General features: G+C 40.2%; 1 protein-coding gene across 19 annotated transcripts in view; it reads right to left on the bottom strand.

The window, feature by feature from the left end:
- Positions 1-15,059, bottom strand: part of neb (nebulin) — a 299,811-nt gene that overhangs the window by 111,587 nt on the left and 173,165 nt on the right. For all 19 annotated transcript variants that reach the window (XM_060827055.1, XM_060827069.1, XM_060827066.1 and 16 more), the window contains 7 exons: positions 12,451-12,555; positions 11,222-11,329; positions 11,009-11,122; positions 8,394-8,591; positions 7,323-7,427; positions 3,950-4,054; positions 2,102-2,206 (listed from right to left, as the gene is read on the bottom strand). In XM_060827055.1, coding sequence (XP_060683038.1) covers positions 2,102-2,206; positions 3,950-4,054; positions 7,323-7,427; positions 8,394-8,591; positions 11,009-11,122; positions 11,222-11,329; positions 12,451-12,555 — 840 coding nt within the window. The remainder of the gene's footprint in view (positions 1-2,101; positions 2,207-3,949; positions 4,055-7,322; positions 7,428-8,393; positions 8,592-11,008; positions 11,123-11,221; positions 11,330-12,450; positions 12,556-15,059) is intronic.

Genomic DNA, 15,059 nt, shown 5'->3' with positions numbered 1-15,059 from the left:
ATTAAATAAATGACGAGAGATGGGGAGCACGTCACTTGACTGCCCAAGAAAAGACACAATCATACACCAAAGTCTTGGATGATGCCATGAAATACAAGAGCATAACAGCATTATTTTATCAAAGTTAATGAGCTGTTGCATAAAATTTGTCATCCTTACACATTTCTAATCCATCCTACTCCTCGCTGCATTGAAACCTTTCCCTTCTAATTAGTACATAGAACATTACAGCGCAGTACAGGCCCTTCGGCCCTTGATGTTGCGCCGCCCTGTCATACTAATCTGAAGCCCATCCCACCTACACTATTCCATGTACATCCACTTGCCTGTCCAACGACGACTTAAATGCACTTAAACTTGCTACTACTGATGCAGGCAAAGCATTCCATACCCTTATTACTCTGAGTAAAGAAACTACCTCTGACATCTGTCTTATACCTATCTCCCCTCACTTTAAAGTTGTGTCCCCTCGTGTTTGCCGTCCCCATACTTGGAAAAAGGCTCTCCCTGTCCACCCTATCTAACCCTCTGATTATCTTGTATGTCTCTATAAAGTCACCTCTCAACCTTCTTCTCTCTAACGAAAACAGCCTCAAGGCCCTCAGCCTTTCTTCGTAAGACATTCCTTCCATACCAGGCAGCATCTTAGTAAATCTCCTCTGCACCCTTTCCAAAGCTTTTACTTCCTTCTTATAATGCAGTGACCAGAACTGTATACAATACTCCAAGTGTGGCCGTACCAGACCTTTGTACAGCTGCAGCATAACTTCCTGGTTCCGGAACTCAATCCTTCTATTAATAAAGGCCAAAACACTGTATGCCTTCTTAACAACCCTGTCAATCTGAGTGGCAACTTTCAGGGATCTGTGTACATGGACAACGAGATCTCTCTGCTCATCTGCACTCCCAAGAATCCTACCATTAGCCCAGTACTTTGCATTCCGATTACTCCGGCCAAAGTGCATCACCTCACACTTGCCCACATTAAACTCCATTTGCCACCTCTCAGCCCAGCTCTGCATCCTATCTATGTGTCTCTGCAACCTACTACATCTTTCGTCATTATCCACAACTCCACCGACCTTCGTGTCGTCCGAAAATTTATTAACCCGCCCTTCTAAGCCCTATCCAGGTCATTTATAAAAATAACGAACAGAAGTGGACCCAACACCGACCCTTGCGGTACGCCGCTAGTAACTGGTTCTCCTCCAGGAACTTCAACCTGTGGGATTTTTCACCTTTCTCTGATTTCCTTTTCTCCATTAATCTACAAATTTGCAAATCGCAAGTTTGGAATCATCTGATTGCTGCATCCTAGTATATTTTGTTTTTTCTTTACCATATCCCACTTTGGATGTGTCTAATTCTGAGTGTTCTGGCCCTTGACTCAAGTTTCTCAAAATACATGAAAAGTTCATACTACTTTTACAAAAGAAACCCGATTTTTTTTTTAAGTTATCTGCCTCATCCCAGTCCTGCAGTTTAAGTTTTTGACTACCATCTGAAAAACTATCCCAATCAAATCTTATGAAGGGAAGAGTGACAAACTGGAAAGAGCACATTGGAAAGGAATGTCTAGTGACTACAGGTGAACTGATGGGATGACTAACACCTTACAATTTTGATAAGTAAGTAGGTTTAAAATATCATCAATAGTAACATGTATGAGTAGACAAGGGCATTGGACAATCATGTCTTCATACTTGTCTTCATTGGGAGATGTCTTCATATCCATCTCATATAGTTGGCAGTTATTGTTAACAGAGACTTTTGCAATGGTATCACTAACACAGCAATAATATAATTCCAATCATCTCACATATTAAGGATAGGTTAAAGAGATTTTTCCATTTCTTCTCCTTTCTTCCTCAACTTGCCTAAAGATGGCAATTAATTTTAGATTGCAACTTCAGCGGAACTCTGACACCAGGTTACCATTCACTCAAGCTCATCTGACCAAAGAATATTTTGCTAAATGCATCATCATGTAGTGCACTTATTCACTGAACCTCCATGTGTATTTCTGAAATATATCGGTTTATTCCCTTGTAAAGAAAATCCATTTACTACTTTTTCAAAATATCCATGCTGTAAAACTTACACTGCTAAACATAGTTTTGAGGTCATTGGTCCTGTTGTAGTCCACTGTGTTTAAAACAGTTGTGTATTTGTCCTTGTTTTTCTCATACTCCTCTTTGTATCTAACCTGCAAGAACAAAAACAATCCACCTGTTAGTTGTAGGTTACGTAACTTGACATATTGTGACCTAAAACATGGAAATCTTCCCAATAAAAATTAGTACAGAGAAAGGACAATAATTGCCATCCATCAGGTGAAACAAAGGATGCAAAACTGCAGATAGAGGCCTTCCTCCTCTTGCCTTCAAAGAACATAAACATAAAAATGTTTGCACCCTCTTTTTGTGAATAGACTCCAACAGTTCCTTCAAGTTCTGCTGATTAGGTCATGATAGTTCTGGACCAGTTGTGTACAGGGCAAGTTCGATTTAGTTAATGCAAAATTGGGAGTTGGTCCTCAGCCAAATGCTGTGAGCATAATTTACATATGTAAGGCATCGGTCTGAATAGGTGGTAGAGTCAAAAATCCTCATCATATACCGTATAGACTAGAGTAATAGTCGATCTCATACAAAAATAGGGAGTTGATTTTTAGTCAAATAACCCAAAATTTTCCATATATCTCATGTAAAAGTTGACTCTCGTTCTTCACAGATGGCAGATCAATGTTTCTGAATCAGTGTGCCAGCCGTCACATCCCGCTCCAGTTTTCCGGTCTGCCGGTTGTTCCGCTCCATTCCCGGTCTTCCAGTCCGCTGGCTGTTTTGTTCTGCTCTGGGTTTTCAGAATTACCATAATTTACTTTTTTTCTTCTTCATTTGTTTAGAGATCAACTGGGCTTCTGCTAATGATATGATATGAAATTCAGCCCCTCAAAAGTAGCATCCATGTAATAGTCAACCCCATAAATTTAACCTTAAAAAGTAGTCCAAAGAATTTGACGATTACTCGAGTATATATGGTACTTGGATACACACTTAAATTGCATAACATAAAGGGAGCTGAAAAATGGGATAAGGCTTCATAACTCTTTTTTGGTTGGCATAGACATGATAGACTGAATGACCTCTTTCTGTGGCATAAATGTTCTGGGTTTTTCACATTTCTCTCAGTGAAGCCAGCAGACATGAGGAAATTACCCTCTTCCAATTTTGCAGCCATCAGTTTCTTGAGGCCAATTTGACATGAAAGATTGTGCAGCAGCACTGCTGCGCCATTCTACTTTTTCACCCAAATAACAAACATGATGATTGAAAGTTTCTAACCCAATATAGTTGGGGCACAACACCTGGAGGCCTTTGAGAAAGTGAGGACTGCAGGAGAATCGACGTTTCGGGCACAAGCCCTTCTTCAAGAATGAGGGAGGAGGAGAGCTTCTTCAAGGTAAGCATCCTTGCGAGAGGATTCACAGTAGGTTAAAATCAACTAGGAGAAAGTGAGGACTGCAGATGCTGGAGACCAGAGTTGAGAAGTGTGGTGCTGGAAAAATACAGCAGGCCAGACAGCATCCGAGCAGGAGAATCAACGTTTCAGGCATAAGCCCTTCTTCAGAAGCTCCTCGGATTCTGCCTGGCCTGCTGTGTTTTTCCAGCACCACACTTCTCAACTAGAGGACTTTGTCAATGAAGGTTTAATCTAAACTCTTTTATTTTAACCAGAGCTAAAATGTCAGGGAGAGGAATGCAAATGAAATACATTAATCTACCAGTCAGACCAACCATAACCTCCAGGCCCTGCTACATAAAGGAGTTTAAAAGACAGAAGAGCTCACACAGGAGTATACATGGAAAGACCTCTCAGAAAATGAAGAACCTGCAGACTAAACTCAAGCTATTTAATGCTATTGGAGTGAAAGCAGACAAATACTTACATCACTTAACTGAAGGCCACTCTGAACAGCTGTCACATAGACTGGTGTATCTGTGATCACAGTATAGTTCTCAAAATTTTTCTTTCCATCAGTTCTGTATTTGATCTGCAATAAATCAAGTGTACAAATTTATCAAATGTTGTTTTCCTGCCAACAAGATATATCATCTCAAACAGTTGTTTGATGACTCAGAAATTGAGTATTCCTGAAATAAGATATTTGTCAAACTTTTCATCTTGCATTCTTACAAAATTGTCCTGATGAATGCCAATCCAAGATGAAGATCGACAGTTAGACTGTTGTGTGTACTCTCTACAGTAAACACTACAAAAATTCAACAATGATCATTATAGAACACCTTCTGAACCCATGACCAGATCCATCTAGAAGGACAAAGCCAGCAGATACATGGGGAGACTACAACCAGCAAGTGCCTCTCCTAGCCACTCACTGTTCTTACTTGGAAATATATTGCTGTTCTTTCACTGTCACTGGGTCATAATTCTGTAATTCTCTCTCTAATGGCATGTGGATTAACCTGTAGCATATAGACTACAACAGGACAAGGAGGTAATAAATGCTGGCATGTCCCACTAGTGAATGAAACAAAAGAGAGGAAAGTGCTGATTAATTGGCAGGTAGACTGATATGTAGAGACATTGCTATGGAGAATGCACTCATTTATGATAATTAACAATTAACTGCTAGATTTAACTGCAAGTCCTCATGAATGGATGCATTCTCCGTGGCAACACCTCTACCAATCAGAGATGATTTGCCAACGAATCAGTATTCTGCTCTCACGAAATACACGTGTTGGTTTTCTCATTGAATGCAAGATAAAGATTATATCAAGAAGAATGTGTCCTTTAGTAGCTCTATTTTATTTCAGACAATAGGCAGAAACTTGTCTGGTCAGACAGCTGGAAAGAATGTGATATATGCCATTGACTCCTTAAGACAAGGACCAGATCTAATGCTAGTCAAGCAGTGGTGAGGCAACAGACAGCAGGTTGCCTAGTTTCTGTGCAGGAGGAGGCCATATGGCCCATCATACCTGCACTAGCTCTCCAAACAAGTTTCATTTCTTAGTGCCAATCTTTTGCTTTCTCCACATACCCGTGTACACTTTTTTCTATCCCAATAATCATTAGCAGTCTCTTGAATATCTCAATTGAACCTGCTTCCACTATACTTCCAATGCATTCCATACTCTAACCAATCACCGAATGTTGTGAAATGAGAAAGAGTTCAGTAAAGATTTACAAGGAAAATGCCAGGTTGGAGGTTTTCAGCTATAGGCAGAGGCTGAATAGGCTGGGGCTGTTTTCCCTGGAACATGAGGGGTACGGACAGGGTAAATAGTCAAGGTCTTTTGGATTGGGGAATCCAAAACTAGAGGGAGTAGGTTTAAAGGTGAGAGGGGAAAAAAATTGAGAGAGACCTAATGGGCAACATTTTCATGCAGAGGGTGTTGAAATGAATTGCCAGAGGTGGTGGTGGAGGCTGGTATGATTACATTTTAAAGGCATCGGGATGGATACATAAAAGAAAGGGTTTAGAGGGATTTAGGCTGAATGCTGGCAAATGGGACTAGATTAATATAGGATATCTGATCAGCATAGAAGAGGTGGGCTGAGGGATCTGTTTCCATGTTGTGCATCCCTATGACTATATGACTTTTGCTTTCTTTGTACATCACTTTCAACTTCAAGGACCGAGTTGAAAAATAAGTAAATTACTCGTTGGCCTGGGATGGTGGGAGGGTGGGGGTGCTTGGTTGAGAACATGTGGTTGGGAGCTTTCTGAATCGAGGAATGGGACGGGAATGGTGATCAAAAGTGAGAGGAAGGGTAGCGTTCAGTGGACTCCCTGTTGGCTCTCCAATTGCCTGTGATTAAGGGACTCCTGTCTCCTCCTCCCCCACCTCCCACCCCCCCACCCCCCCTCCAAAGAGCTGACAGGTTTACTTAACCAAGTTTACCTGTCATTCACACTACATTGTTACAGAACTGCCTACACCTTGGTCAATTCAAGCTGCTGTGGGGTGGTGCCCTTTCCTGGCACTTAATTGGCCTTTGAAGGGCCTCCAGATCAAGCATGTCTGTAGCTCCAAGCCTAATTACAGTGGAGAGCGGGTAGAAGGCATAGGAATTCAGGGATACAACAAGAGCACCTGGTTACGTGGCCATACTGTCTATAAGCTGAGCACAAGATTCCATTCAGCTTCCAGTAGTCATATTTTGTTAAACTGAGGATCGTTGGTCTAACTGTACACTGCAAATATCACTAATTTGCAGCATTGCATCATATTTAACTTTTTAAAATGCTTTTTAGTTATTTTTCATGATAATGTTGTGTTGTGCTTTGCTAATGCTCATTTCTTGTCATGTTAATCTACAAGCTATATATAACTGCAATTTATTGGAAAGAAAAGTAGCTGCTTCCAGTCTTCTACATGCACTATCCTATAGCAAGGTAGCACAAAGCTTCAAAGACTTGCTGCTATTTTTCCTGACATTTCCCTTTTGGTTCCACTGAGCACTTTCTTGTGATAGCCTTGGTTGAGATTAGAAACTCAGCATTTGAAAAAATCACTGAGTAGAGCTTGAATTTAATGGCACTGTATTTTTGTACACTGACCTATCTTCCCACTAGTCACCAAAGTATGGATTCAACAAACTGTTTTACCACGTGAAACAATGTGATCTTTTATAAATAATTGCTTAGTAGTACAGAACTTAAATATTACTAAAAAGAGATATAAAATCAAAGATTTAAGTTTTGCATTCATCAGGGCTGGGATGCAAGAAACCAAACTTTGAAAGGGAACATCAATTTATACAGCATGGGAATGGGGCTTTAATTAGTTTGGTCACCCTTTTTCAGTGGCAAAGGGTTATGGGGACTGTCAGTCAGTGCTGCATATCCTATGGCAATGGCCTGAGCAGTGACAGTTGACCTGCCTGATCTAAGGTTAATCAGTTAACTCAGTTTGAGAGTCAACAGGCTCGATTACATCAACAATGAGAGCCACAGTCTAATCTCAATCCTGATGAATATAAAACAAAAACAAAATTGAGTTCCTATCCTTCTTTCGCAATATTTAACATATTTTACAAATTTTTATGTAAGTAAGTTCTAATGTATGGCCTAATGGATTCTTTCAAGTCCCAAAACCCAATGCAAAAAACTAACAGCAATAAGATGTTGCAAAATTTTATCTGAAGTGTTTTAATAACATGCAAAGTGATAGCACAGACTAACTTGGCATTCATTATTTTTTATATATATCTTGGTGAACTGAACTTGATTCCAGGTTCCACAGGTTTACTTCATCAAACTTAAAAGAACACAGCTAAGAATATCTTACTTCACTCTGCAGGTCATAGGAATGTTTGGCTAGTAGAATTTCTGGAGTGTCCCAGGCATAACAGCCCATGCCCTTCAGCCAGTTCAGGTCATCCTTGTACACAAACTGCAACATTGAAAACCAAAGTTAGCAAATGTTGACATCTCCTTCTGTCAGCTATTTTGAAATCAGTCATTCGAGAAATCACAGATCAGCAAAGAGAACTTCCAAGAAAGTTAAATTCCTCTGAAAATTTCTGTTCTACAAACACCAAGATCAAACTGTAGCAAGTGTTCTCTGTTACATGGAGATGAAGATGAATGATAGGAACAAAGCAACCTCATAGGCATTTTCATTTTATGTAAGAAATATATTGATTAACTGTTTAAACTGTTTCATTATTTTAATAGGAAGGCCCAACTTTAAACAGCAGACCGATGAAAGCTACAAAGGCAAAGCTTCCAAGCTGGCAAAACCAGCTTGTTTGCCATTTCCATGGTTGCTCCACTCACTTCACCAACATGACAAGTACTGACTAAATTCTACCATGATTGAGAGACTATGGAATTATTTCTTGCAGCTCTATAATCCATATTGGTCAAAGCCAAATATAAAATTACTTTGATCAGTCTAATCTCCTTATAGGATGTAGTTTGTAGTTAGTGGATATATACTCATGAACTGTGCTCCTCCTATTGACTAAACCCTGCATGTTTACCCCTTCATGGATTCCATTTATATGACTTCTCTTGGTCGTTGGGTCTTTGCACTGGACAGTGAAAGCTGCTGTATCTAGTTAGATTGCTGCGTTGGCTGCATTTTTACCTTATCCTTAACTCAGAGTACCTCTCCTTCATTCTCAGTAAATCCTGTAAACTCTTTATTTGCACTAGAATATACACTGAATGAAGCTTTCTCATTTAATATTTCTCTCCTGCTCCATTAGAGTTTCAATCACTTGTCAACGTATTAATTCCCATTACATTACAGTCTCCAGCACAGACTGTCCATGGGTACCTAATAAATCACGTCTCTCCCGAGTGCTACACCATTTATGGTTAAGACCCATGAATATATTAAATTGTTACGTACATCGCTTAAGATCTCTTGTGCTCTCTTAGCATGAATTACATCATGCTCGTCAGGCAGGCAGGTCCAATGATGAAGATAGGTGCGGTATTCAAGGTCGCTGAGAATATGTTGGCATCTCTTTGCCACAATGTTGCTAATCATGTCATTGGGGATGTGAACTGCAGCCTTAGTATCTTCATAACTCCTCCTATAATCCAGCTAAAAAAGTAAACAATAACTATGTAAAGTACAGGAAATGTAATATGAGGTTAAATACCAAAAGTAATCACAAGCACCTCTCCTGAAATAGAATCTGAAGTGACAATTTACAAAATGTTGAACAAACTCTTGGTTCACAGAGTGTGTTGAAATGAAATTCTAATGTCTGCTTGTGCATACTTGAAGTTGGGTTAGTTGAATAAGAATCAACAACAAGCATCTTGGTTGCATTTCCTCATCCGAACCAGAATGGATTAATCCTAACTGTATCACCCCAACTTTAACTAAAGTTACTGAGTTGAGCTTTTTGGTTTCAACTCTACCCAGAGGTACGGAGATGACCTGCATGATTCCAACTGTAAAGTGTGTGGGGCTTTCTTGGTCTTTGTAGATCAAGATGTGGAGGAGCTGGTGTTGGACTGGGGTGGACGAAGTTAAAAATCACACAACACCAAGTTAAATTCCAACAATTCTATGTCTTATGGTCCTGTTCCACAGCTACCTGATGAAGAAGCAGCGCTCCGAAAACTAGTGTATCAAGCAAAGTTGCAATGAAAGGACTATGCAGCCTATAGTCACTGTTTGTGCTTTTTGTTGCTCAGAAGTTGTTCTCATTGTGCCTGTGCTTTATAAATGGAACTACATTTAGCCTATTCCAGTCACTTTGTCATTAAAATAAAGTCATATGCAGGTCATAGAATCTCTACAGTGCAAGAAAGGCCACTCAACCTGTTGAGTTTTCAACAACCCTCCCACCCGGACCCACACTGCCCCACATGCTTTCCCTGTAACCCCACATATACTATGGCTAACCTTACTAGACTGCACATCCTGGATACGATAGGGAAATTTACCATGGCCAACCCACCTGACCTGCAAACCTTTGTACTGTGGGAGGAAACTGCAGCGCCTGGAGAAAACCCACGCAGATGGAGGGAGAATTTGGAAACTCTACACAAACAGTTACCCAAGGCTGGTATCAAACCTGGATCCCTGGTACTGTGAGGCAGCAGTGCTAACCACTGAGCCACTGTGCCACCTTAAGTGAAAAGACAAGTTCTAAATATACAAGATATTACTTGGATGTGCATCTCTTCCAACTGTTATACAATCTACTCACTTAGCTTGATAATATGTGAAGATCTCAACTCAATTCATATTGTGCAGATTCTATGAAAACGTTATGGAGGATACTTGTAATGTAGGATTTCATTCATTTCTGCACAATGTGATGATATTTTGGTCAAGTTATTCTCCTGAGTATTCAATCCAGACTATACACAATACCTACCAAGAAGGAGGGATCATAAGCTTACAAGCAGATCACTTTCCAAGTCTGCAGCTGATACAACGCATACAAGGCTGGAGGCAAGGCCCAATGAAAACTTTCTATTTGAAAGTGCTTGTATTTCTCAAAGTTCTTTCTAAACAGCCATTCCCAGCCCGTTGGCTCCCTTCACCACTGTAATTGAAATTCAAAACTTAGCAAGATGTGGTTCAGGATAACTATGAGAACACTATTGCATGTCAGTAAGTGTTCATAAAGTTAGATATGGCTCCAGAAATTATGAGGAGGACCTGTTATTGGATTTTAGTCCTTTCAGGTCCAAATTTGTTCTTCCACCATGCCCTAATGATATCATCATAGTGTGTGGTACTTAAGGCTCTCTCAGTTTTAATGCCTTCAGACACGTTTGCACTCACCTGCCACCACACACATCTACCACTTTAATCCACTTGCTACCTTTTCCACTTCATGGCCTACCTCACTACCATCTTATTCATGTGCACTTCTACCCACATACCACATTATCCACGTGCCATCCTACCTATTGTCACCTTAAGCACTATTTTTAAAAAAATATTATTCATGCTATGTGAGCAGAATTGGCTTGGCAAGCAGTCTCACTCATCTAATCCCACTACCCATCTAACTCAAAGCTTGTTCCCACCCATTTATACACTCAATAATGTTTAAACAAAACCTCTAAAGTTACCATGGGGACTCTAGTGTCAAAAAGAAACGAGTGTCTGTCTTTCCCTATATTCTGCTCTGCTTCACTTTCAGATGGATGCTATTGTCTACATTTCTGGTAAAGTCAGAGTCAAGGGTTCCGGAAAAAATGCAGGGAAACTTCAAGTTGGGGAAATGTTTGAGTGGAATGACAATGATTGCTGATCTCCAGAAAAATCATTATGTCTCGTCTTGACTCCCTTTCCTAACACCATTCACCAGGCTGGAGATCATGTCCCCTGTTATGCTGTCTGGGCAAACATCAGGAGTGTTGCAGTAGCAAAGCTTGCAAGGAAGGTATGCATTTGTGTTTTGCAATAATGACACACTAGATGACATAATATTACTAAATGGTAATACTTGTGTTTATCTAACAGGTTTACAATGTTCAAATGGTACATACCATGTTCCTCAATTTATCCATGGCCATGGCATGGATTATACCAGGGAAGTCCTTAATATCTCCTCCAGCCAAATAATGTCCCCTGAGTTTTTCATACAGTTCCTTGTACTTCAACTGGGAAACCAAATTTATTTTTGTTAGTAAGCATACCAAATAAATGAATGCCACAATAACAAAAATTTACCAAGTAATTGAGAATTAGACTCTACTTACATTGCTGCTTACGTTATCAGCATGCTTAGCAACAACCAGAGGCAGATAGTCCGGAGGCAAGGTGTATCCTAAGGCTTTATGGCTATCCCAGTCATTTTTATAAACGTTCTGCAGAATATAAATGTATTATAATATAAAAAGATAAAGTCAAAAACAGTACAACCGGATAACTGAGTCAGTCTGCATGGCATCTTCCAATAAATGAGGTTCATTACATGATAGCATTAATTATACAGTGTAAAAAAAATTAAAAACAGCAACTTTAAGATTTTTGATAATTGTTATTTTGACATAATCAAGCAGGTGATTTAGTTTGATTGTTGTCAGTTGTTAAGTGGTTTCTATAGGGAAAATGTCATAGTGCCCAAGTCGAAAGAAAGGACATTGGCTTATGACTTAACTCACAGGATGTGGCCAACATTTTGGTCCATTCCTGGTTGCCCTTGAGAAAATGATGGTAAGCTTCCTTTTTGAACTAATAGGCATAGGTGGACTCAAAAAGCCATTAGGGAGGGAGCGAAACTGAAGGAACAGTTATATATTTCCAAGTCAAGAAGCAGAGTTGTCCAGAGGAACTTGCAGCTGGTTGTTCCCATGTATCTGCTGCCCTGGATAATGATTGTGAGTTTAGAACATGCACTCAAGGAGCCTTAATGAATTTCTGCAGTGTATAGATAGTACACATTATTGCTACAGTGTGCCAGTGGTGATGGAATGAATGTTCAGGTATGGTTGTAATCAAATGGGTTGCTTTTCCAGGATGGTGTCAAGCTTCTAGAGCATTGTTGGAGCTACACTAATCCAGGCAGGTAGAGGCATTCGATTACATTTCTGAAGGTGCTTTGCAGACAGCAGGTAGGTTCTGACGGGTAAGGATTTGAGTTAGTCACTGCTTGATTCTTATCTTTTGACCCGCTCTTGTAGCCACAGTATTTATATGGCTAGTCCAGAACAGTTCATAGTCAATGATAACCCCCAAGATGTAGATTGTGAGCGATTAAGTATTGGTAATGCCATTTATTGTCAAGAAGCAATGGTTATGACAAACTTAATAAATTCTGTAAAAATTGTATAAACAGTTCTGTAATGATGCGTTTTCATAAACTTTACATTATTCTTTCAAACTTGATCTACAATTGGAACTGAAATAAATCTGAATGTGTAAAATTGTACAACATGATTTTCAATTATTAAGTTACATTTTCAGCACAAAACATATCAACACTCACCTGACTAACATGCTTTGCCATTTCCCTTGAATGAGCCAAATGGGGATAGTCAGCGGCACCAATATACTTGCCCTTTTCCAGGTTAAATGTCTCTTTGTACTTCAACTGATAAAAACAACATCAGCAACCTTATTAAAATCAAATCATTGTAGCAATGGCTTCAGCATTCAATGAACATTGAGACAGATGTGAGGAATTTGACATCCTGTGATAAAATTGTCACGGCAAAAAACCTAAACTGGGGCTCAGGATGTAACCAATATCACTCATTCACTCACCTGTTACTGGTACCATTCTTGTAGTTAATAGATATCAACAATAACCTGCAGGTGATTCTCAACACAGTCAAGACTTCTACTCAGCTTGAGAATGTCAAAAGCTTTACAAGCCAAAATTGACTAATCAAATTTGTTACTTGACTCAAAATGTTAATTCTGTTTCCGTTATTACAGATGCTACCAGGCCTGCTGAGACATTTCCAGATCTTTATTTTTATTTCATATTTCCAGAGCCACAATAATTTGTTACTATATTATTTGACAATAAGGTTTAATAGAATCCGATGACTATAACTAAGCTATTCAGTCAATGGAATTTGCTCCTCCATTCAATCATGGCTGACTGTTACGTCAAAGTCCATTTTCACATCTTTTCACCATATCTCCTGATAACCTTACAAAATTAAAATCTCTATCTTTATCTTGACATAGCTAATTGTTGCATATGTAGAGAAGATTATATAATCTTACAATCAGAGTCATAGCGTATTATAGCACAGAAAGGACCACTGAGTCTGCTCCAGGCATCAAGCACCCATTCCATTTCCCAGCACTTGGCTCACAGCTTTGTACTCTATGGCATTTCAAGTATTCAAATTACTTCTTAAATATTGTGGTGCTTCCCACCTCAACCACTGTTTCATGCTGTGAATGCCCGATATGCACCACCTTCTGATCTTAAGTCAGCTCTAATCATCTGCTCCTTACCAATAATTTTGCAGACCTTCAGTCACCCATCAATCTTCCCTGCTCCAAGGAAAACAACCCCAGCCTATCTGGTCTCTCTTCACAGTAACTTGTGAAATGTTCCAGCCCTGGAAACATCCTGGTGAATCTCCTATGCACTCCCTCCTATGCAATCACATTTTTCCAATAGTGTGGTGACTAGAACCACATACAGTTTTCCAGTCTTCATACAGTAACTTATATATTTTCATCACAACCTTGATGCTCCTGTATTCACTGTCTCAACTAATAAGTGCCTCAACTAATATAGGCTAGATTCACATAAGCCTTCTTATATCACCTATCCATCTGCCATGTTGCCTACAAGGATTTATAGATATAAATACCAAGGTCCCCTTGATCCTCTATACTCCCCAGGGTCCTATCATTCATTCTGTATTTTCTTGCTTTGTTAGTCTTCCCAAAATGCATCACTTCACACCTCAGAACCATAGAACTATAGAAATGATACAGCATAGAAGGGGACCATTTGGCCCATCTGGTGCATGCTGATGCCCTTTTGTATCCCAGCTTTCTGTAAATGGCCCATTGCCCTACAACTTACAGCTTTCAGGAATGAACTCTGTCTGCCCATCTGACCAACCATTGACTTCCTCCTACTGTTTAAGGCTTTTCTCCTCGCTATTTCCTACACTGTCAAATTTTGTGTTCTGAGTAAACTTGCTTGCTAAACCTCCTACATTCATGTCCAGGTCATTAACGTTCATTACAAACGGGAATGGATCCTGCACCGAACTCGGTGATATGCCACTAGACACAGTTTTCCAAACACACTTTAGACCAGTATCCTCTGTATCCTGCCAACTTTGGAGTCAACTTGCCAATTGCCTTGGAACCTGTGGACTTTTACCTTCTTGATCAGCTTCCCATCCAACACTTGTCAAAAGCTTTACTGAAGTCCAGGCAGATTATATAAACAACATTACCCTCATCTGCACAAACTGCAATCAAATCGTCAGAAATTATCTTCTTCTGAGTCGAAAAGTGTGGCGCTGGAAAGGCACAGTAAGTCGGGCAGCATCCAAGGAGTAGGGAAGTCGATGTTTCAGGTACAAGCCCTTCATCCAGATATGTTGGGGTGGGTGGGGGGTTGCTGAGAGATAAATAGGAGGGTGGGGGTGGGTCTGGGGGAAGGTAGCTGGGAAGGCAATAGGTAGATGCAGGTGGGAAGTGATTGTGATAGGTCAGTCGAGATGGGGCGAATTGATGGGAAGGAAGATGGACAGGTAAGACAAGGCAACAGAGTGGTGTTTAGTTAAAGGGCTGAATCTAGGAGGAGGTGGGGGGAGGGGAGATTCGGAAATTAGTGAAGTCGATGTTGATGACGTGTGATTAAAAAGTCCAAAGATAGAAGGTGAGGTGTTCTTCCTCCAGTCATAGGATGGCTTGGATTTGGTGGTGGAGGGAGCCCAGGGCTTGCATATTCTTGAGAGAGTGGAAGGGGGAGTTGCAGTGGTCCGTCACAGGACAATGGGGTTGTTTGGTGTGTGTGTGTGTGTGTGTGTGTGTGTGTGTGTGTGTGTGTGTGTGTGTGTGTGTGTGTGTGTGTATACGCGCGTGCGCCCCAGAGACGTCCCCTGAAAT

The sequence above is a fragment of the Hemiscyllium ocellatum genome, chromosome 7 (genome assembly GCF_020745735.1).
Source record: "Hemiscyllium ocellatum isolate sHemOce1 chromosome 7, sHemOce1.pat.X.cur, whole genome shotgun sequence".
NCBI lineage: Eukaryota > Metazoa > Chordata > Chondrichthyes > Orectolobiformes > Hemiscylliidae > Hemiscyllium > Hemiscyllium ocellatum.
Note: the sequence above shows the minus strand (reverse complement) of the source record. Positions and strands in the feature narration are given on the sequence as shown.